At 46.2% G+C, this 23143-nt stretch overlaps 3 protein-coding genes and 1 long non-coding RNA gene across 5 annotated transcripts; 2 read left to right on the top strand and 2 right to left on the bottom strand.

Annotated features, from left to right (window-relative positions):
• Window positions 1–658: 658 nt before the first annotated feature.
• Window positions 659–12046, top strand: LOC135390907 (epidermal growth factor receptor substrate 15-like 1). The gene is made up of 23 exons (XM_064620882.1): window positions 659–762; window positions 1602–1646; window positions 1773–1862; window positions 1936–2079; window positions 2569–2613; window positions 2707–2790; window positions 2952–2993; window positions 3078–3137; window positions 3212–3406; window positions 3799–3965; window positions 4048–4213; window positions 4283–4383; window positions 4847–5018; window positions 5513–5575; window positions 6207–6254; window positions 6346–6495; window positions 7232–7399; window positions 8830–8880; window positions 9009–9096; window positions 9218–9297; window positions 9380–9425; window positions 9548–9603; window positions 9933–12046. The coding sequence occupies exons 1-23, from the start codon at window positions 736–738 to the stop codon at window positions 10206–10208; spliced, it is 2364 nt and encodes a 787-aa protein (XP_064476952.1). The 5' UTR covers window positions 659–735; the 3' UTR covers window positions 10209–12046.
• Window positions 12047–12050: 4 nt separating this feature from the next.
• On the bottom strand, window positions 12051–12973 carry LOC135390908 (CDAN1-interacting nuclease 1-like). Its single transcript, XM_064620883.1, has one exon. The coding sequence runs from the start codon at window positions 12927–12929 to the stop codon at window positions 12105–12107; it is 825 nt and encodes a 274-aa protein (XP_064476953.1). The 5' UTR covers window positions 12930–12973; the 3' UTR covers window positions 12051–12104.
• A 210-nt stretch (window positions 12974–13183) lies between these two features.
• On the top strand, window positions 13184–22573 carry LOC135392666 (uncharacterized). The gene is made up of 2 exons (XR_010422188.1): window positions 13184–13430; window positions 22427–22573. It is a non-coding gene; the product is annotated as an uncharacterized LOC135392666 (long non-coding RNA).
• LOC135392665 (inactive serine/threonine-protein kinase TEX14-like) lies at window positions 15565–20340 on the bottom strand. 2 transcript variants are annotated; one of them, XM_064623385.1, is made up of 19 exons: window positions 20177–20340; window positions 19605–19719; window positions 19209–19554; window positions 19022–19146; window positions 18856–18963; window positions 18666–18795; window positions 18439–18608; window positions 18225–18382; window positions 17970–18166; window positions 17790–17902; window positions 17581–17730; window positions 17031–17067; window positions 16844–16975; window positions 16656–16789; window positions 16548–16593; window positions 16434–16498; window positions 16236–16333; window positions 16107–16162; window positions 15565–16044 (listed from the first exon to the last, which is right to left on the bottom strand). In XM_064623385.1, exons 1-19 carry the CDS (start codon window positions 20250–20252, stop codon window positions 15817–15819), a joined length of 2484 nt encoding a protein of 827 aa, XP_064479455.1. In that variant the 5' UTR covers window positions 20253–20340; the 3' UTR covers window positions 15565–15816. The 2 variants fall into 2 exon arrangements, with proteins under 2 accessions (XP_064479455.1, XP_064479456.1); XM_064623386.1 differs by lacking the exon at window positions 16107–16162 and having other exon boundaries at window positions 15758–16044; window positions 20177–20339.
• Window positions 22574–23143: the final 570 nt, after the last annotated feature.

The raw sequence follows: 23143 nt of genomic DNA, 5'->3' as shown, positions 1-23143 counted from the left end.
AGGGAAAGAGCACTGGGTAAGAGGGAGGGAAAACATGATTGCGGGAACAGGAAAGGGCGTGCAGTACCCTCAATGTCCGTCGAGACTGGGAGGTAACCGGGTTCGAATCCCGGTACCGCTATTTTGTCTCGAGTTTCTCCTGGGTACTCCTCAGACATATGTCGACACATTTCCCTCGGGACACATATCCCCCAATATTTGTCGTCGCCGTATCTTAGTTCGACGATACTAAAAGTCCACTTCAATTAACCTTCTCCGGAAATAGTCCCAGCTGGTCCCAGTAGTCCTAGGGTGACTTCAGGTTCCTTTCCCGATTAGCCACAGCTGTCCACGTCAGCCAGAGAGAATGCAGATCTAATACAACCACCGATTCCAATCCAACGGTATATGCTTCCTATATTGCGTGCGAGTCCAAGAACTTGATGAGCTGCCAGTCGACGCCAAAGCACCTTGTTAAGGTGTAGAGGTAAAATAATAAATAATATATTAATAAAAAATCTGTGGCACCTAAAAAAGATATTCCTGAAAAAATGGCTTCAGACGCACCGCGGTGCTAAACAGTATCGCGCGTAAACGCCGCATTGAAAGTTCGCAACCTACATCGCCCTCTCTAATCTATGGTCCGTACTGTAGACGAGACGACCTCTCGTCTCGAAAACAATCAATCCAATCCAAGTCGATACAATCCGGAAGCCCGCGGAGTAGGGGTGGACGGTTGATCTCGCTGCGGTAGCTATGGCTTCGCTCCCTTCGATTTCGCAGGTAAATCTACCAAGTAAATGTTTTGCAAAAGTCACACACACATTGTTATAGGATTGTATAGTGTACCAGTGTCGTACGGTCGTGTTCACAGAACGAAGCCGGTGTTTTGCACCTCCTACACATTAGGGCTAATTATCACGCAGTTGTACGTTTTATATTGCGGTAGGCACCCTGCCACGGGGGTGGATCTAGTACGAGGCAAAAGCTGCAATTTACGTGCGTAAAAGGCACCATAAGCCGTGTTCAGCGAGCTTACTTCTCACCCGTGCATTGCAAATGTATGTGACTGGGTCACCAGTACTGAATCACAAACATGTACGGAAAACTCCCATTTGTACCGGACATATCGATGTTAGTTTCATTTTCACGCCTGGTGTTTTCCCTTACGTGCATTTTATCTATGCAACAACAAGTGCACGTTGTGGAAATTGTGTGAACAGGAGGGTTTTTCAGTAAATTTGTGCTGAATGTAATAAATAATATAACAAGCTTAGAGGATCGAGCAGATGCTGTTTCAAAGTTTGCGGCCGTAACGTACTACGAATATCCACTTAACATGATCGGATCAGAATAACGAGAACTTTCGTCACAAAACTTCGTGCTCTATATTTTTGTGCATATTTCACTCGCACGTCAGAATGCCTTTTGTACACAATAAGTTGCTCCCTTTAGCTTGAGTCGTTGTAACGATATTTCCTCATCATCACAGGACAAATGATGATGATCCAATCGTAGATACATTTCCTGTAGATTATCGGAATAGATAAAAGGTTACATTAGATTACATTACATTACATACAAGATACAAAAAAGGTTTACATTAACTACTCGCTCTTCAGATTGCAGGTGTTCATTCGACCGCATATGAAGCCTTCTACCAGCAAGCAAGTATTTGTGTTTTGTCCTGAAGCATAAGTTATAGTAAAAATTATGAATACAGAACTTGTCCACAGAATGTGCCTGGAGAGCGACAGCCGTGTGACTGTCTATTTCTGCATTGTCTCTGGCAGGTGGATCCAGCAGGCATAGATCATGTGGGTGCACTGGAAGCGGCAGCCTTCTTAAAACGGTCGGGCCTTCCCGACACTGTCCTTAGCAAAGTGAGTCCAGCCGCACAAAGTCGTGGGGCCCCCCGAATGCAGCTTCTCCTTTTTTAAAATTTTTTTTATATAGATCTGGGATATGGCGGACTCGGGTGTCAAGGGCTACTTAGACAAGCAGGGCTTCTTTGTGGCACTGAAACTGGTGGCGCTGGTTCAGAACGGAAAGCCGCTCTCGACAGCGGGGCTCCTGATACCCGTCCCAGCGCCCATCATGGTGGGTTTTGTTCTTCGTTACAGTGATTTCTACAGTATGACGCTCTCTGTAAAGCTGCAGCATACCAAGAATGCCTCCAAAAGTTTGACGGAAGGGAATAAGTATTTGCTAAATGTTTATCTAACGACAACAACTTTATTTAAATGATGATAAGTGGGGAAATGTTTATCTAAAATGCAGTGAACATGTTTTTTCTCATTTTCACTTTTTCTTTAAATTCTCTGACTAAGACTCCAAAATTTCATACGTTCAAGAGAAGACCCTGCCAGGTGTACCCTATGTATACACTCCCGTCTCGAGTCTCGTCATTGTACACCACGACAGTGATGTTCTCTTCCGATGACAATATGCAGTGTTCTCTAAAAACACCAAGAAATGTTTCAACATGCTGTGCATAAGGATTGACAATGACACGTGAAGGTGTTCACACGCACGCGCCGCGTGTCTTAGCATGTTCGGTGTTGTTACTGATCGCCGTTTCCTTTCCAGAACGAGCCGACAAACGGAGGTGTTGTGTATGACTGGTCTATTAAGGTGATTATGCCGTCCATGTTTCACGTAAAAAGGGCACATTTCTGAGCAATTACAACATCTTTCGGTTGTGCCATAAATTTTGCCTCCCGACAGCCACTGGAGCACACGAAGTACGTGGAAATGTTCAACTCCCTCGGTCCACTGAGTGGCAAGTTACCCGGCACCAAAGTGAAGCCTGTGAGTTTTATTGCTTGCTAAGTATACAATTTTATTCAATATTAATACAATATTTATGCAATTTTATTCAATATTTATACAGTTTGATACAATATTTATGCAATTTTATTCAATATTTATACAGTTTGATACAATTTTTATGCAATATTGACGATTTTTAGGTAATGATGAACTCTAAGCTCCCTGTCGATGTGCTAGGAAGGGTACGTATCCTAAAATTCTGGGAATTAAATGCGCAGCGATGTTGCACTAATTGCCTTACTTTGCTGACTGTGCCGCTGTTTCAGATCTGGGATCTGAGCGACGTGGATCAAGACGGAGCTCTCGACGAAGATGAGTTCATAGTGGTACGATTGGTCTCCAGGAGCTTTAGGGCTACCTCTGCGAGGACGTTGCCTAAGCTGAAGGTCGTGTCTTTCAGGCGATGCACTTAGTGTACAAGGCCCTAGACAACTACACGATACCGCACGCGCTGCCGCCTGAGCTGGTCCCAAATTCCAAAAAGAGCAAGCCAAGCACAGTGTTGCCAGACTTCATTCCAGACACCCCGACAAGTGTGAAGCGGCGGCCCAGCACCCCTCTTGCAAACACAATGGTGGATGTGGCAGCGCACAATGTGCGTGATACGTTTCTCTCTCTCCCTTTCTCCTCGAATTGCCCAGTCATGTTGCGGTACTCCAGGAAAATACGTAGCACATGGGCAGCCATTACGTGGTCACGTGTTGAGATACTTAATGTGTTTGCTTTTATACTACATTGAGTGATTGGCAATTTTTCACCAGCTAACAATTCTTAATGCTTTGCGCTAAGTTAATTGATTTTTGTAGTTCACAAAAATTTCAAACACTCACGAAATTTTTGGAAACTATGCAACCTTGTACATAATGTACCAATGTAAAACCCTCCCCCACTTTTTTTTAAGTGACCAGCTTTTCCAGTGTTCTGTTTAGACCACTGGTGGTATTGTGTAACGCAACACTGTGTAAACACACGTCTAACACATTTCAGGCCTTGAACGACGCCTCATCTTGGGTTGTAACGCGAGCCGAAAAATTGAAATACGATCAGCTGTTTGTCACAGTCGACACAGACAAGGACGGCATTGTCAGCGGCCTGGACGTGCGCGACGTTTTCCTTAAGACTGGGCTTCCGCAGGCGGTCCTCGCACAGATCTGGTAAACGTGTTTCCCCGTGGCTCAACTAAAGCTCGCCCAATGCAAAGGAAATATAATACATTGTCCGTCTGTGTCCCTACAGGAACTTGTCCGACGTCAAACAAAATGGCTGTCTGAATTCGGAGCAGTTTGCACTAGCCATGCACTTTGTGTCGGAAAAGTTGAACGGCATGCCGCTCCCAGTCGCCCTGACTCCGGAAATGATGCCGCCGTCGCTGAGGCCAAAACCTTCGGTTCCTCCTCCAGGCGTATGTCGTTGGTTGTTGACAATCTTAATCGCTTACGATGCGGAATAAAATTGTTACTTCAATTTGCAGGATGTTTTGGCTGGTGCACCTGTCGACCACTTGGGTTCGCCACCGAGCTCAGGGAACAAGGATCTGGAAATGATAAGCGAAGAAATCAAAACGTTGCGAGTGTAAGTCACGAATCTTTGAGCGCTGAATGGGCAGCATCAACACACACCTAGAATGAAGAAAGCCAGCTTCCTTCTTTTCCACTTGGAATCGTGATGTCGTCTGCTTCAGCCAGTCACTGCAGATGGTTTGAAACACAGGCTTTCGGTGGCTACCAGTGGCTGCTTATGCGGCTAATGTTGGCTCATCTCCTTAGCTACGGCCACCAAAGCATGAGTGTGATTGGCAAATTCTTAATAACTACGTCACGTGGTGGTGTCGGCGGTATGCAATGCATCATGTATTTTACTACTGCGTTTAAATTGTTACCCAACACTGTCTTCTCGATGCGCAACAGATGTGTTCATAGATATCATTATGTACCCAGCTCTGGTATGCTTATGGTATCACTTTGAAAGATAAGGAATGGGAAACAGGATATGGCATGCGAGGGAAAAAGAGTAACAACACATTAATATGTTACAGAGATAAAACACGGTTGGAACAGGAAATTGTTCAGAGCGAGGCAGACCTGAAAGCACGCACAGCCGAACTGAAGGGTCTTGAGGTTGAAATTGACAGCATGTCAGCCATGTTAAAGCAGCTGGACACACAGAAAAAAGAAGCCCAGAAGAGGCTCTCTGACTTGAGCGCACAGGTAAGACGAATACATTGAGATAGGACTTGCATTCATTTTAGTCATTATTTTTTTGGATCATAAGTTTGTATAAGCCATCAACGATATAACTTAGTTGAATCTGCTGGTATTAAGTGTGTATAGTAGTCTCGGTAATTCGAAGTCCAGGAGGCCGCAGACTATTGTAAACTGGCCCTGGTTATGGGTAGCTTCATGTTTTTCTTTTTGTTTTCTTTTTTTAAGCTGGAGCAAAAGTTGGAGAATAAAACCGGGTTTCACCATGTTTAACTCTAAAACACAACGTTCCAGTTATTAGCAGGTTCATACGACGGTACACACACTGAGGACCCAGCCATTGTAGCAGTGCCAAGCCTTTTGTGACACGACTTGTGACACGATAACGTGGAGCACTTAACCTGCATAGTATGATCCTGTAGTATATTGTGGTATTAGAAGTGGTATACTTTTGTTTTTGTATGGCTTGGCTTATGCACAGACACCATTTTGTTCCTCAGAGAGCTGTTGTAGATAGGGAGTTAGCCGAGGCTAGGCAGCTTCTCGAGGAAGAAAACAACAAGGTATATTATTTTCAACGGCATCTCACTGTGTCCTAAGTGGTTTCGTCTTTCTTCACGTGTAACCTCGTGTGCCACTAACGTCTCGGCTTTGGCTGTGGCTTGACCTGATTCTTGTCTAATCCAGGCCAGACAGACGCGCGCAAAAGTTGCAAACCCATTGCTTGTCATCACTCCTAGTAACTTACATAAACAGTAGCAATTTCCAAGCCAGTAACGATGCTTGATACAGTTAAAACTAGTTAGGCTTCCTCAAAGCAGCTAAACTGACTAAGAAGCTAGCTTTTGTTTTGTAACTCTTAACAATTGCATAAAACTTCTTTTACTGTCACGTTCACATCAATGCTCATGCTCGCAACTGTACATTCTTCGCCGATCATGCTTTTGTGTTTGTCTGTTTTTTCTTTTCCTCACTGCCACAAACACAAATCAACATCAGTGAAAAGATGATTTCAAGGGTATCGGGCTTGCTGGCTGTTCATGCTGTCTCGCTTTCTTGTTTGATGGAATTCACACTTTGTGACCTTTGTTACGTGTTATTGGTCCTCAACTTTGGTGAATTCTTTGCTCGTGCAATATGTGTGCGCTATTTACGCTTTTGCAAATTGTTCAATTTTGTGCCACTTCCATCTAGGTCGTCATCATTAGAAAAGAAGTTGAGCAACAAGCCAAGGTTCTCGAGGTTCGTTTAGTTTCGTTTCGTTGTAATCGATTTCGACACGGAATTGGTGCTGAATGACTGCGGCTTAATTGTTGCTCGTTGTCGTCTGCAGGAGCAAGAGCATCAGCTGCAGAAGAAAAGGGAAGAGTTGCAGGAACTGTCGAAAGAAGAGAATGTCCTGAGAGCCGAAGTGGACAGCAAGAAGGCAAACCTGCAGGCACTTACACAGACGCAGCAAGAAACGCAGCTGCAAATCAGCCACGTATGTCACAAAAACATTTGCAGAAATCAATTATAAGGGTACTTACACTTTTTGGCATTGACTTGATGCCACAGTTAAAATGTCAAACATAAGTATTTTAAAAGATCATAGTCCATGCATACTAATGTTACGTTGCTACGTCACAGTGCTTGAAGGTTATGAGTGCGCTTGAATTTGTCAGTACATCTGTGGGCAAGCCTTTATTCCACATTTTTTGGGGGGGAAATCTGCAAAGTTTGGAGGAAGAAGAGTATAAATAAATATAAATATATTGAATAAATAAATATTGTGTAAAATTCTGGCAGTACTTCGAAGGGCTTTGTAAAGGCCGCAAAGACAGTATTTAAATGGTTTTGTATACAGTCAAACTTCTTTAGAGCAAATGCCTTTTTAACGAAAATACCACTCCCTTTTTTTTCTTTTTTTTTCCGTCCTGTCAGAGCTTCATAGGACGTGGCAGAGAACCTGTTTAACGAAGTGACCTTTACTATGACTTTCTTTCGTGGTCCCCTGGGTTTCGTTCCAAAGGAGTTTGACTGTACTAGCATACCACTTCTGTGTACCAGCAAAGTACTAGCAGTTGCGGACATGACAACTAGTATGAGCATCGATTAAAGTGCCGTTTCCTCATACTACCACTCTCTGAGACGGGGCTTCTCTCTGCCGATAACTAGGAAGGCCTCTGTAAGCCGAAAGATTGGTTTCAATATCGATTGCCTTACATCCTGGGGTGCAGGAAAAAGCGAGAAAAGTGCAGATGGAGGAACAGCAGATCCAAGTGCAGACGTGGATTTCGCAGCTAGACCGAGCGATTGCAGCTGGGGATCCATCTCTAGTCCCGGAGTCTCTGCTGCGGGACGACCACCTCTTGCACGAGCCAGAGTACCAACAGCTTTCGAACACGGTTTGTTCCACCTCTCGAGTAAAATAGTGTGGGAAAACATTAGTGAATTGTAGTACCGTAATTTCACGCGTATTACCTAGCTGCGGCTTATACGCATTTTTTTTAATCTGATAACTATTTTTCCCCGGCATTTTCCCCACATGCCGCTTTTAAGGAAAGTGCCGACAGTGTCTCTGGAACAGCACCGCTCTGCCAATGCACAAACAATGCGTAACATGGGTGCAGCCGCATTCAAGTAGACTGACCTTCCTGGTGACTTCCCCCCAAGCAGCTTTAACGAAAGTGGTGACAGTGATTCGTGTCTTCTGGAAGGCCACTGACCAGTCGATCCATGAAAAACATGCAGCAAGGGCACAATCCGATGTTGGTAGAGCACTAGAAATGACCTCCTTTGTTGTACACCGTGCCGATCCCAGAGTATGGGCCACAGGGCTTATGGCCTTCTCTATGGTCCCCTTTGCCGCACAAATCAGACGTGTCGTATTGCCCGTGGCTTATGTGCGAGTGTGGCTAATCTGCCCGAAAACTTTCAAAACGTTCCTAAAAACGGGTCCGGCGGCTTATCTGGGGTGTGGCTTATACGCGTGAAATTGCGGTACCTAAGTTAAAAACCCTATCACGTTCCAAGCGACCTTCTGACACCGCCTGCTTAAAAGTTTGCATGCCTTCGCACTGCTGAAGAGGCCCAAGAAGGCCGAAACAGCTGTCCAGTGCTGGTATGGCGACGTTTGAGCAACAAACACATACACCGCATGCAGCCTAAGAGCTTCGGCTACATTTTTTCCGTATGCGCTATTATGTTAGTGTTCCATTTTATGATTTTTCGTGACATGTTGTACTAACAGTGAATGCACTAGTGAAGAGTCACGAATATGCTTTACTAGGTGCAGTACAGAGAGTATGTGTGTACACATTTGCTTGGCTCCAGTTATGCTGTGCAGGTGGCTTGCACCTTTGAATAAGAACTCCCTTTTTACTGATAGAAATACGTGGCTGCAAGTCAGCATCCTTGAATGTGATAGAATTGATTTAACTGAATAATATAGCTAATCAGAGCTAAAATTTATAGAAGCAGGCTGCATGTGAACTAGGCTGGATTTGATGCTTGGACAAGTTCATGACCGCCTTTGGGTTGTGTTCTTAAACAACTGGGGGGGGGCCAAATGCCACAACTGACCACATCTTTATACTTTGTGGCATGAAAGTCGGTAGTCAATGAATAGCCAGTACTATTGTAGTACGTAGCACTATGTACTTACGACGAGCCACCAATATTTCTAACAGAGTCTGTTCTTCTTCTGGACTAGTGGTAGCTCTGTTTGACAGCAGCAGCATGCATTAGTAGCAGGTTATGCTAATAGTTAATGCATCGATAATAGTTATTATTATTATTATACAAATAATTATTATCTGTCTATCCCGGCTATTAGGAAGGAAGCAGCCCAACCAGTTTTGTCAGTGCTCCCGAAGAGGAAGCCAAGGTGAGATGCCTCGCTGTACATGTAGAATGGTGTGACTGAAATGGAGTTACATAGAATGTTCTCTACAAACATATTTGAAATGTATTTAGTTTTTCTCGTATCATGGATCCACTCCTTCTTTTTTTAAGGAGGACCCATTCAAAAGTAAAGACCCCCTGAATGACATGAATGGCTTTCTTGGTGACCCCTTTGCAGGAGAAGACCCCTTCAAAGCAGGTACACATTACTGCTTCACTGTTTGAGCGGGGATGCACTTTTTAATGCACACAGCCATGTACTATGGGTTTGGGTCTCAAATGGGGTTTGTTCACATGACCTCTCTCTCTCTCTCTTTTAGTTGATCCCTTCAAAGCCACTGTGGCAGACGATCCATTTGGTGGTGATCCCTTCAAAAGTGTCTTTGAACCTGATCCAAAGGTAGGCCCAGTACAGTTTCTTTGGCTCACGATATTGTTAGGATACAGTGATCAGAAATGGTGGGAATATCTGGGAATTTCAGGCGACGGACTACTTTGCGGCGGGATTCCCCGAGCAAGAAGCTGTGGGTGAGTCGACTGGAAATATATGTGCTGTATATGAAGAGTTCGAGCTTCCTGGTGCGGATATTTACTGCGTGCATTTGAAAGATTCCCTGTGCTGACATTTCTCGTTCACGTGTCATTTGTAGTTGCTAAAGACCCGTTCGATCCTTTTGGCACGAGCAACGCTTCCTCTGCTGCAGACGTAAGTCGAATTTTGCAAAACTTGTACGTATGCATTTCAAGTTCCCAAGCAAGCACTCCCAGTCTCAGAAATTTTGGCCACTACCATAGCCACTACCATGACTCAGTCATGACATGAGTCATGGCACATCCACCATGAGAAGAATTCCTGTAACAACCACAAGGGACCACTGCCAGACTGTTATAAGACCTAAGGACTCGCGCGCTGTTTTTTTCTTTGCTGATGATGACGTCTGCATAGACGTCGAAACGTCCAGACAAATTGTGTTACTTTATTTGTTATGTAAGCCAGTGCTATCCTCCTATTAAAACTCAAAAATGTACGCACAGGCATCTGCGCCATTCGACGACCCCTTCGGCACGGACCCCTTTGCCCCTCCGGCTCCGCGTTCGTCCAGCCCAACTCCGGCCCTTCCGCCAAAGAAGAGCAAGAACCCCCCGCCGAGGCCCGCTCCCCCTAAACACCTGACAGGCAAGGTGGGCCCCACCCGGGCAGCACCTGCTCCCCCTCTGCCTCCAGCCGACCCCTTTGCCAGCACGTCCGAGGGAAATGCGACGGCAGCCGACGAGGGATTTGCAAACTTCGCCAACTTTGACAACTGCTAGGGGGCGCTTTTGTTTCTCCGCGCCAATACTGTGCAATACATGTGTATAGATTTAGCGTGTGGAACTCTTTCCACAACGGGCGAAAATTGGTTGGTTGCGAGCCTTGAAAGTTGTTGCTGCTCCGGGAGAGAACGCAGATTACTTTTGCTGAATTTTTGCGGAAGCATCTGTAGACTGTTGACGACGTTGTTACTAGTCAGACAAAAAAAAAGAAAGAAAAAGGAAGATCCACTGTGACTTGTTGTGCTGTACAGAGAAAACGGTAATGTGGCTTCTTTTTATGAGAATTGTGTTGTAAATCATGTAATTCATGTGCTCTTTGTTCTTTTAGCTTTGAACATTCTGTAACAGGTTTTCTGTAAATTTTCTTCCTTCACGGACGTTTGCGTAACTTGCCACTGATGATATCGCGCTTGCAACTGAAGTACGAATTTTTACAATTTTCCCCCCCTTTCACATAGGCAAGGCGGCATCCAATGAAGCAAAAGCCCCCCTTTCCAACTTGCTTTGCAAGGCTGAAAAGAAATTCTGCCTCTCGCAACAAACAACATGCAGAATAACAGATATTTATACTTTAAAAACTCGTTGCGTCCCAAATACTCTTAAATAAGCCACAAAATATTTTTATTGTCTATTTTTGCTCATTTGACTCGACCCCACAGTTGGGGTTGCGGTTGTTGTCTTTGAAGTACGTACCTGTTTAGTTTTGCACTGTCGAGTGTGTGTATATATACACGACACTACTTCTTCCCCAATTTTAAGAATTTCACAACGTCGTAACGTATGCTCGAACTGCCAGCTATCGTAATTGCCACTTTACTGGAGGAATTTAATCTGACAAATGCAGCTTTGTGACGTAGAACGATCGCGTTAAATTTATTTCCTTTTTGTGCTCACACACGTTTGTTTGGTGTGCTCAAGTTTCCAAATGGGATGCAGCATAGCACGGGTGCTTGTGAAAAACGCAACTCATTGTCTGCAGAAATATATATATAAATAGTGTGTACAGTATTTAGCTAGGATTCATTTGTTCAAGTATGACACACTTGTAACTGTTGCATGCCTTATTAAAAGAAAAAACAACTAACATTATCGAGTGCATGGATGGAACGTATGGCAATATTTTGACTGTTTGAGTACGTGTAGGTAGTCTGTCGGTGTTAAAATCAAATAGTGCTGACATTACCTTTATAGTCCTTCAGGAAACTACTACCAAAGATACTACTACGCCAACGCCACACTATGATATCGACCCAGCTTTCCTCCATAAGCTCCCCGTGGGCCTTCGTACTTTGAGGAGATGGAGAAAAATAGCCTGCACTTCCTAGGGATGTTTCTTAGTATAAACATTTCGAGTAATTACTCAAATTAATTGTATGTGCCTTTTTCTCTTGATTGTATTCAAAAGCAAATCTATGCAAAATCAATCATTTGCATAAAGTGTACCGAGACTGCGACTAGAAATGTCAAATTTGTCACCTACGACAGCTGTTTTTCAAAGTACCGTCAAATACGGGGCCCACACAACGGATTCCCTGCTAAGGTTGTGTTTGCACAGTACTGCATACATTTGACTTACGGCACTTCCTCAAACATGCAAGTATGTAAGTACAATGTCAAGATGTCGCATAATTTATGGAGTCGATCCTACGGAATGGCAACAGTATAGAGCATACCCTTGCCCCGTGCGTCTGAGCAATGTAGATAACATAGCTTTGATTGTGAACATCGATACTTTCATTTAATGATGTAGGTGTTCGTTTGAGCTTTCCTCTAAACATTCCGCTTGCATTTTAATATAGATGTGTACTTTTGATAAATAAAGTAATTGAACTGCTGGTGTGTGTTCTTGTGCTGTACATTTGTAGACAAGCTGTTTTATTCTTCGTAGTTTGGTTACATTTCCACCGTCATGCGTTTTATGTCTGTCGGGATAGAGTCTCTTATTAGTATCCCATCTTCGCCGTTTTTGTCCAGTTCCTCGATGTAACCGAACCAGTATATGACCAACCCGCGACCGAAGCGATTCCAGTAACTTCTGTACTGTTCTTTCACATAGGTCCTATGATTTTCTACGTCGCCGAATAATGCTTTACTTTCGATCCAAGTGACAACCGTGTCTCCTATCACAACGGGAACTTCAAGCTTGACGTCCGGTGTTTTGTCGTATCCTCTCTCCCTGAGAATTTCTTCGTCGACGAACACAAGTCCCAGCTCCCTGAGGTCCTGCTTCAATTTCATTTCGTACTCCAGACCGACGCTGTGTCGCATGACATCCATTATAGGACCGTAGGAATTGTCGTTGAGAATGCAGTAAAATGTTTCGACTGAAAGTGTGCTGTCGTTGATGGTTGTGGTATCTTTCATTGCTTCTGAGAGTCTCTGTTTTGATGAATCTTCGCCGACGTGTTCGAAGTGCTTTTGAAGAACCAGTCTCGCAAGGAGCGAAGGTGCCAAGCCGATTTCGTCGGCATAACGAAGCAGGAATCCGTGAGGTTCCCCACTAGAAGCTGCTGTTCTATAGAAGTCGTAGTGCTTGTCTGCTGCGTTTACAAGCCGGTAATAGTTCTTTTTAGTGTATCGTTGTCTCTCTTGATATACAATGCATCGTAATGTTAATCCAGGCACAGCAGGAAATATTTTCTGTAGCTCTTCTTCGCAGATCCGTTTGTTTATGGAATAAAAGTTCTGAATGATTTCCTTGTATAAAGCAAGCTTCATTACCGCGCTTTGAAAGATTGAAGGTGTCACGTGATGTAAATAAAATTGCTGCTCCCCCTGGAGGATTGCTTGCACTCTACAGCTGAACGCTGCAAGTATTACTAATACTGATTACTAATTACTAATAATGATTAATTGTAACTAGTATTTGTTTCGATTTGCAAATAAAACAATAGAAATAGCCACGGAAATATTCAAGCCTGACCGTGGGGACGCAGAAGACAACCGACATAACCGTATAGCCACCGTAGCAGACGGCACAACCACACAGCGGAACATGCAGCGGAACCACAGAACTGTGCAGAATTTTTCTGTGTGCCAACGCCATGACGTTCCACGCTGAGGTGTGGAGTTTCTCTGGTTTCTTCACCAGTTAACCTGCGCATACGCCACTTCCTCACAACAGCATGATTTCTGGGCTGGTAGCAGCGAGGTGGGGAGAGTTGCGTGACTTTCTGAAGGTGCACGTGCTATCGTCCCGAATGACACAACACACTCCAGGTGAATACGTAAGGCGTGTCAACTTCTCTGTAGTATACAGCTATGAACTCCTCTATACTGACTAGGAGGCTATGGGCATAGCATTGCTTCAGCCTTGACATTTATCATATGACGCCTTCATGTGTTCATGCCTTTCAAGAAAGCCAGAAATAACTATCCGGGAAGCCCGGGAAGGGAAACGAGAGAGAACCAGTGATTTCCCCAGAAATTCACTCTTGGGGGGGTGCCGAGCTTTCAAGGGGGGGGGGGGGTATGCTTGGTGAAGGTTCCACTTACGGAATTTTTCGTAGACACGGAAAGTATAGTGGCACAATGGTGATATATTTGCACAGCTTTCCCGTTTTATTTGTACATGTTATTACGTTAGAACACAGTACATTAGAATACAGATTCATTATGAACGGCATTTCAACATTAAGATGCATAATCACACGACCGACAAAGAAAAAAGACTAGCACCTTGTCTCACGAAGCTCAATGAACACCTAGCAACCAACGGTGAAAACGTTAGACGAAAAAAGCAGAATACCTTGCTAGACTGAGTTGGGCGCAAATGGTTCTTGACGATCCACATTGAGTTTGCGTGCCCGAACGTATTTTTGCTCGTATATGCGCGCAATATATGCATTGAACAGTCACTTTCAAATGATTTTGGACAAATGCATGGTACGATCATCTGCATGACTGTGGTCCTACAGCCCAAGTTTGACAGTACAGGATGTAATTCGCTGCGGCGGACTCACTGCCAGAACGTGTTGGTGGCCGAGCTGGGTGGGGTCACCTGAGAAATTTCACGGAGGGTGTAGCAAAAATGCAGGGAGGGTGTACACCTCCCCTAGACGGGGTGTAGGGAAATCCCTGGAGAGAACTAGGGGGGGGGGGGTATATGTTTATTCACACAGTACAGTGAGAGAACTAGGCCGGCTCCGAGCGAGAGTGCGTTTGATGTGCGGTGGTGGTGGTAGTGATGGTGAAAGGGCTCGCCGTTGTTGTTGTTGTTGATCATTTGATGTGAAATGCCGTCATCTTCAGGGGCAGGCCCACAGCCGTAACCACGCGTCGCCAGGGAGTCGGAGTTGGTCGGAGTCAGGGCGGATCCAGACCCTCGGTTAAGGGAGGGGAGGGACGGTTTCTCTTGTCGGAGTGTGTAGTGGGGGAGGGGGAGAGGGAAATCCAATGTATAAACTGACGTTTTTTTTGGGGGGGGGGGGCGATCACCCCCCCCCCCCCCCCTTTGTTCCGCCACTGCCCGTACATGATAAATACTGGGTTACGTTAGTTGTGTATGCTTATGGGTACGACGTACCCTATTTTGCTCTCATATGTGCGACACAAAAAAGTGAGCAAAGAGAACACAAGTGGCGCGCACGAGAAATACTTTGAAGGAAAATTATATCTTCTGGATAATCAGCAATACCTTAGATCTTGCTATCTACCTAATGTCCCATAAGATTCTCCTAGAAGCCCTTTTGGGTTAGAGCACGCGCTTGTTCAAACCCTCAGATGTATCGCACCACACTGTACTACCATGTAACTACATTGCTGTTGGGATTGGGGCCCAGTTTGTCACTTCAGTAGCCGCGTTTACATGAAATCGACAGGAGCGGGTCGAGTTGAGCTCATGTAAACGCTGTCGGGTAGAGTTGACACCGCGTCGAGCCGAATCGCGAGTCGACCCGACAGGGGCGGATCCAGACCCTGGGTTTTGGTGGGGGTGCGGTTTCTTTGTTGAAGCGCGTAGTGAGGGAGGGGAGAGAGGGAAATCCTATGTACGAACTGCCATTTTGTGGGGATGCTAACCTTGTGGTAGGCTCTATACTTGTATAGCAACAAAAATGTGCTTTCACACAAATCTTCAGTGACTCCGTGTGCCAGGGGCAGTAGTATTGTTTCGATCACGTAACGGGAAGCACACAACAAGCTCGACAAGCTGTTGTCGAACTGGACTTGCGGGTTGGCCGGGAATCGGATGGACATATGTTGACGTCTGGCTAGTTAGTCCTGACGAACGCAGCAGCACGGTTCCGTGGATTTAGGATAACGAACACCACGGTTAAAATGGGAGAGATTGTTTCTGACCATCCCCACATGCTTGTGAGCCTTCGATTTCAATACAAAATGCGTGGACAACACACTTCCTTAGCAGGTTTATTTCCCAAATAACAAAATATTGAGCTCCTATGAAATATTTCAAACATACAGCCGGAGAAAGTACATTGACCAAAAAATGAACATACAATACACTCGGTAAAATTTCGTTATTCGGAAGTATCAACCGGTTCGTTTCGGAGAGGCCTCAAATACGAGAAAAGGCTGTAACATCGCAGTTCGTGAATGTCACGCAGCCCTATTCCTTTTTATTCTGACATGAAAAAAACAACGGGAGTCAGCCACTCTTCGGTGTGGCGTCCGGCGTGGCGATGCTGATGTTCTTGCCGTCGGGGTTCCACTGCACCTGGACCGCTTGGGACTCCGTCGACTCTTCAGTGACCGTTGTTTCTCCAGTGGCCAGGTTTGTGCTGGTGATGGTGAGGGTGTGCTGCACCACGGGGCACGTCATAGTCACCACTTCCACCTTGTAAGCGTGATTCGGTTGAGTCAGCAGGGACTTCACCTGTGGGTTGGCCATCATTATGAAAAGGGCACAAGGCACTCAGCCTCTCTTGCAATACTTGCCCCGTTCTCAGTGCTATAGCTTTCTTCGTTCAGCACAGCAGCCGACGATGGGAGGCCTGAAAAGGGAACAGTCATTAAAAGGGTCGCTCTTCAGGCCTCCCATCCCCGTGATGAGGGATGCACACTCACTTGGGTAGGGAGCCTCGGCTGTCAGGACCTTTGGTGATGTCTCCACAGTTTCTTCTTCTTCTTCGCTTTCTTCCCTGAAGTCTTCCATACGGGTTTTCCTGTAAAATTGGTCAAAGTTGACCTGGAAGTGTGCTTTGCCAGCGTCCACACCCCCCCAACAACATGTACGTCACCACCTGTGCTCAAGGCATACCCTACCTGCTCACGAGTCCGAAGTCCCCTTGACTGCCTTTGGTGCACTCCTGGAAGCCCTGCTGCGACACCTGTAAATGTAGCTTTTAGGACGTGCTCCACAGAAGTCCATTCTCTTACCGCTTCGCTGGACTTGTTCTCGGTGGGCTTGAGCGGCCGACAGACGCTGAAAGTAGCGAAACAAAAAGTGCGCATACTGTGCCTCGGCCTCTAGATTCTATCTCTCACCTGTGCATCTGGCTGTAATGCATGAACGGTGACAGCTCACACTTGTGACTCGCGGGCTTGAACTGGCGGACGTTCCTCCGGAGGTTGGGCTGTGACACAAAACCGATTGGCCGTGGAAGCCTGGCCGGAGGTTCCTATTGAAGCAGCTGTGTCATCGTGGCTCACAAAAAGAAAGACATTATACATACCGGGGGACTTGCCTTCGTCACTGACTTGTACGCGTCGCCGTGCTTCGTCATGCGAATGCTTGTAGCTGAACTTGTTGGAGCGAATACCCCGGTCCTGGGCCTCGGAGGACGGCTGTCTGTCTGCGTGAAAGCCTACGAGACGCGCCTTCTTAGCATCGTTCATTACCTGAATCACTTGTTCACTCACTTCCGTTTTATCTTGGCGGCTTGCCTTGCAGGGCTCCCTATGTGGGAAGACAACGTGACAACAGTGCTCTTTATTATCAAGAGATTCATGCCAAGCATTTTACTCCGTTAAGACTTCCGCTCTTCCAATAGACGCGGCTGAATCAGCGCCGAACGTCTCTACAATCGTCCTCCGCTAGGTTCGTCGCGACTCGCGACACGAGAGGAGAGACAGGACGATGGCTCAACAGCCATGTCGCGCCTTGACAGCAAGAGAGGGCATATCGCCAAGGCAGTGTCAGGGGACCGGGCATGGAAGTGTCAATACAGCAATACTTCTCATCGAGCAGTGACATTACACAGAACCGCGATAAGTTATGCATCGTCGTAGGTCCAGGACAGCGTACTACACACTCTGCCTAAGAACTGAAGCATTTGAAATTGGGGAGGGTGTAAGGACATCCGGAGCTCCCCAGCCCAGACCCGGCCCCGGTCACAACCAAAGTTGTCACAGTGCGACTTGCGACGACGACCCTGTGCACAGTGTGCAATATCCCGAAGTCAGGACATACCCATACTCCACGGCGTCTACACTGGAGCACACGGAAATGCCGTCTAGCTTGCCGTCCATTCTTTGCCGACGAAATTTTGGGCTGTCGTCGTCCAAGCTGATAAGGTCGTCCAGAACAGTGTCTGATGCATTGTCCAGGATTGCCGACGACCTGCAAGGGAGCGGGGGCATCAAGGAATCGCCTTAGAATCCTGCACTGGAAGCAGCAACCTGTTGGTCATATGAGGCGCGAATTCCTGCCCCGTAAAAACACTCTTTGCGGCTGCCTTCTTTTTGGGTTGCGAGTCCCTTCGGATGAGCGACAGGCTAGCATTGTTGTAGTTCTGTCGAAAAAGAACGGAAAGAAGTCACAACGCCCAACCCATTTCCCCTGAATCCCTATACAGTTACCTCGTGCACCATAATGGAGAGGACTTGGTAGACCTCCTCGAGGTCCGTGTCCCTCTCGTCAACACTCGGCGCCAACCCGGCCTCTACTAGGTGACCCAATGGTGAGGGTATTTCCGAGCCCACGTACAAACGATTGCGCTCTTGCACTAGTTGGCGGTACACGGTGCTTCGATCCTCATTTTCCCAAGGGATTTCATCTGTAAGACACGTTCCTGGTACCCTCACGCGCGCTACGTGAGGGTCGTACGAATTTACCCGTAAAAAGTTCCCAGAGGACAACGCACATCTGGTAAAGGTCCGAGGCCCTTGTGGGCTGTCTGCCGGCCAGGACTTCCGGTGCCATCCAGTGGTAGTAATAATCGAGAGCATCTTCGCTAGGAGGCACATACTTTTGTTCTTTGCCAACCTCCTCGCTGGAAGAAAACGATGCTGACCGCACTTGATCCCGATCATTACGAGCAGATCATACCTGTGGCAAAGAAACTCGAAGCCACCCAGCTTTCCGACAAAGGGAGTCACTGCGTAGATGCTGTGGGACGAGAGACAGCCGTGGAGCAATCTGCGGCTGTGCAGGAAAAGCAGGGCCTCGCATGCTTGCTGAACCATCATCACTTGCTGCGCCTTGCTTAGTGCAGAGTCCTGCACCCAATTGACGTCATTGTGGTAACACGCTTACGGTAGCCTGTGTGTCCTCACGGGAGAGTTGTGGAGAACGTCGTAGAGAGAGCCGAATTGGACGAGCTCAAACACCAGCATCACGTCGTCCATATTCTGCACCGGACTCACAGCCAGCGGCCAAAGGAAGTAGGAGTGGTAGGTGATCTTCCTGCAGAAAAGAAAATACACCGAGAGTAGCTGCACGCGCTCCATCTTTCAGCAGTCGTACCGAATGTTCTCCAGCTCTGATACGAGCACGTCCGTCCTGGGCCCCTTGTAGTTGCTGCCGCTAAGGGAAGACTTCTTCACGGACACTTTGAGCTTGTCCCAATACATGCTGAAACAAGCATGTTAATGTCTTCATTAACCTACTGTCAGCCGTCAAAACAACTAACGTCTGAATGACTGATTGAGGTCCACTCCAGGTGACCATGCTCTCGTCGCAGGAGTAAAGATAGATGCTGGATATGAAAGGAATGAATGTGGATGCACCCATTTCCTTTGAGGGGCTGCAGTACACCTGCGAGATCATAAGTTGAATTAAAGGATCTGTACAGGACTAGTACGGTCGCGACGCCATACCACGCCAAAGCCTCCGTCGGCTTTGAGCCGCTCGTGGCAAGCCAGCTTGCGCACTCGGCCTAAGCGCCTCCGAAGTAAAGCAGCTTCAGGGCCGTGTTGCGCCTCGTCTTCTAGCAGGCCGCTGGGGTCGTCAAAGCGGTAAGCAATAGCACGTTTAGTGTTGATGAACGTGAGCAGCTTCCGTCGGCACTGTGGGTCGCTCTGTTCAACCGCCCAGTCCTGGGGAGTGCGACCGCGCTCGTCGCGCAGACGTAAGTCGCCGCCACACTCGAGCAGCTGCTGCAGGAGGCTGCGGCTCCCACGCTTGCACGCGGCATGGACTGGCGTTGCCTGGCCGCTGCATCGACTATAAGACCAGCCATAAGCATTCGGTTGTTCATGTGTGTTCGCACTTACAAATTGGGATTAGCGCCGGCCAGCAGCAGGTACGGCACGGCGCTGAGGCTACCATCGGTGATGGCGTTGAAAAGAGCGGTGTTGCCGTTGCTATCCAAAGCGTCTACATTTGTGCCTGCGTCCATCAAACAGCTCTTAGTAACAAGTCCTCCCTCACCCTAGCTATCACCTTGCCAGCAGCGGTTATACGCCAGGAAAAGTTTACATGGAGGCGGCTTTCTCCGTGGACGGAAATGGCTAAGTTGTACTGCGTTCGGCACAACAGGTGTGAACTACCATTGTTCGTTCACATGATGATACACATGAGATTTATGTGGGTAGGTTTTCTGATGTGGAAGTCATGCGAAGCCCTCATCGCTATGTAATTACCTACAAATTCACTACAAACTCAAAGATACAACACTACAGTATGCGACATTCGCCCAATTCAGCAGCCTAATTAATTGGGGCTCAAACTACCCCGTGTTATCTGTAACGCTCACGAACCATTATCGAAAGAAAGCGTGTGTTGACGAACAACTCCTGCGTGCGTCGGGCATTTCACATCGAGAAACGCGACCATCAAGACTTACCTTCGGATATAAGCTTTGCGACAAGACGACACTTATCCTGTCGGACAGCTTCGTGAAGTCGAGGTACAGAAGCCATGCCGCCCGATGGAATGTGTGGAAACCCGACAACTCGATCGCCTAACAATCTTTCACGTGCACGTTGGCAATTTGATTTGGCAGCGCGCGTGCATCGATCTCGCGCTGTACGCTCATTGGACCTTGTGTAACGGTGATGGCGATGGCTGGCGGGCTGACCGGGCTGACCTTTCGTCGCGTCGTTCTTCTCCCGCCCTTCGGGGGAGTTTCGTTCATTTTCGTTCTTCGGCATTACAGACTACTTTGTGAACAGCTGAGTGGTGCGTTGGAATTCCGTGGGGACGAGGAAAAGGAGGGGTGATCCCTAGGGATTTGCGCATGATTTTCATCTGCGGGAAGTGTTCGGCTTGACATACTTGCCGTCTTTTGGGCATTTTTGGAAGGTATTTTGGGGTGTGTGGTGGGGCTGCCGGAAGTAGTGTAGCTAGAAAAATATTTCGGGAGGGGTTTAGATGGGGTAGGATTTCACCATCGTTCTCCCTCTCCCATGCATCAGAGGTTCGGGGAGCTCAAGCACCCCCCCCCCTCCCCCCTGGCTACGCTTGTGGTTGCTGGAGCTCTGGTGACGCCAATCCGGGATTAGCGCAAGCCGTTTTGCCATTTTTCCCTCTGTTTAGCGCCTTTTTTGTATACTGGGTTTAGCCACTTTCTGTGTGACCTCCTCCAGCAGATCAATGGGATTTTTAGCGACAGTGGAATTGTGAAAACATGGGGAAAAACATCGGTTCGTGCAGTATTGAAGACTCCATGGCGTCGGCCTCAGAGGACGTGGAAACAAGAAACGACTGAAATTGAACGCATTCTGGTTGGTATGCTTATGCTACTTCAAACCGCTATAGCTAGCAAAATTAGCTTACCTTTTTTTTCATTTTTTGGCAAAAAAATAAAAGTGCTCAAATTGAGCTAAATTTAGTCATAGCTACTCTGCAGGAACTGCGCTTTAATCTAAGCGCAAAATTTGTACCGAAAAAAGACCTTCGATTTTTGGACAAAAAAAATAGCAAGAGGTTAGGCTTACCTTTTTTTCCATTTTTTGGCAAAAAAATAAAAGTGCTCAAATTGAGCTAAAATTAGTCATAGCTACTCTGCAGGAACTGCGCTTTAATCTAAGCGCAAAATTTGTACCGAAAAAAGACCTTCGATTTTTGGACAAAAAAAATAGCAAGAGGTTAGGCTTACCTTTTTTTTCCATTTTTGGCCAAAAAATAAAAGTGCTCAAATCGAGCTAAAATTAGTCATAGCTACTCTGCAGGAACTGCGCTTTAATCTAAGCGCAAAATTTGTACCAAGAAAAGACCTTCGATTTTTGGACCTAAAAAACAGCAAGAGGTTAGGCTTACCTTTTTTTTCCATTTTTGGCCAAAAAATAAAAGTGCTCAAATCGAGCTAAAATTAGTCATAGCTACTCTGCAGGAACTGCGCTTTAATCTAAGCGCAAAATTTGTACAAAAAAAAAGACCTTCGATTTTTGGACGTAAAAAGTAGCAAGAGGTTAGGCTTACTTTTTTTTCCATTTTTGGCCAAAAAATAAAAGTGCTCAAATCGAGCTAAAATTAGTCATGGCTACTCTGCAGGAACTGCGCTTTAATCTAAGCGCAAAATTTGTACCAAAAAAAGACCTTCGATTTTTGGACTTAAAAAACAGCAAGAGGTTAGGCTTACCTTTTTTTTCCATTTTTGGCCAAAAAATAAAAGTGCTCAAATCGAGCTAAAATTAGTCATGCTACTCTGCAGGAACTGCGCTTTAATCTAAGCGCAAAATTTGTACAAAAAAAAAGACCTTCGATTTTTGGACGTAAAAAGTAGCAAGAGGTTAGGCTTACTTTTTTTTCCATTTTTGGCCAAAAAATAAAAGTGCTCAAATCGAGCTAAAATTAGTCATGGCTACTCTGCAGGAACTGCGCTTTAATCTAAGCGCAAAATTTGTACCAAAAAAAGACCTTCGATTTTTGGACCTAAAAAACAGCAAGAATAAGAATCGGGCTGCGGGGAGAATCGCTGCCCGTGTCTCCTGGCTTATCATTTTTCTTTTTCTTTTTTTTTGTGTGTGTGGGGGGGGTCATTTTTAGCAGGTACTTGTAGCTGCATTTGATGGGCCTTGCGTTGCCATCGTCGTGTTCAGCGTGTGGATAAAAATGCAATATACCAAAGCGAGACATTTCCTTTGTGCTGCAGGTAAACCAAGGGACTAAAGGGACTTCACCTCTTGGCTGTCAGTAGATCGTCCTCTTCATATTCCAGGCGAAGACCAACTTTCCAATAATGTTTTGTACCTTGACATGTTTCAAAGTCGTTTACTGTCAATAAATGTCTTAAAATGCATTGCCTGATTGCTGCCCATGAGATATTATATGGCAGGTTTATTCCCAAAACGTTCCTGTGTCATAAGGGTAAGTTAAAACAAATTTAAAAAAATACTCGCTTTAAACTAACTGCTATATTGTGCTGAAAGTCTTATCCAACATTTTCCTCCTTCGTCAAAGCGCATGCGCTTGTCCTCCTCTGTCGCCTCCCACGTGTTTTCCTAGCTGGTTGGAAAACAGACGCCTATGCGAAAAGTGGTGGAATGTTCCTACAGGGTACCCACTATGGTACAGGAGTCCATTGTTGGAAACATGCTAGCTGGTACAAAGAACCTCTGTCGAAAACATTAGTTACATACGCCCCTGGTGGAGGTGACCGGAACTAATTCAAGGCCACGTTAGAGGTCAAACAAGGTTAAACAATGTCAAACAAGGTCAAACGATGTCAAACGTGGTTTTCGAAAAAGCCGAAAATTTTCAAGGTCAAATTAAAATGGACTCTTCCAGGGGTGGGAGGGACACCCCTCGGACGAGTCCATCAATGGACTCACCCCGGGGGAGGGAAGGACATCCCTTTGGATCAGTCCAT

Source organism: Ornithodoros turicata, chromosome 4, assembly GCF_037126465.1.
Source record: "Ornithodoros turicata isolate Travis chromosome 4, ASM3712646v1, whole genome shotgun sequence".
Classification (NCBI taxonomy): Eukaryota; Metazoa; Arthropoda; class Arachnida; order Ixodida; family Argasidae; genus Ornithodoros; species Ornithodoros turicata.
Note: the sequence above shows the minus strand (reverse complement) of the source record. Positions and strands in the feature narration are given on the sequence as shown.

What these genes read in the sequence shown, in the direction of transcription:
- LOC135392665 (XM_064623385.1), bottom strand. Translation starts at nt 20,252, where the DNA reads ATGGCTTCTGTACCTCGACTTCACGAAGCTGTCCGACAGGATAAGTGT. An exon ending in TGACGAAGGCAAGTCCCCCG is followed by an intron (nt 16,790 to 16,843) that starts GTATGTATAATG and finishes CTGCTTCAATAG; the next exon opens with GAACCTCCGGCCAGGCTTCC. An exon ending in AGCCGAGGCTCCCTACCCAA is followed by an intron (nt 16,163 to 16,235) that starts GTGAGTGTGCAT and finishes TTCCCTTTTCAG; the next exon opens with GCCTCCCATCGTCGGCTGCT.
- LOC135390907 (XM_064620882.1), top strand. Translation starts at nt 736, where the DNA reads ATGGCTTCGCTCCCTTCGATTTCGCAG. An exon ending in CGCTCCCTTCGATTTCGCAG is followed by an intron (nt 763 to 1,601) that starts GTAAATCTACCA and finishes CTCGCTCTTCAG; the next exon opens with ATTGCAGGTGTTCATTCGAC. An exon ending in CTTCGGTTCCTCCTCCAGGC is followed by an intron (nt 4,214 to 4,282) that starts GTATGTCGTTGG and finishes TTCAATTTGCAG; the next exon opens with GATGTTTTGGCTGGTGCACC.
- LOC135390908 (XM_064620883.1), bottom strand. Translation starts at nt 12,929, where the DNA reads ATGAAGCTTGCTTTATACAAGGAAATCATTCAGAACTTTTATTCCATA.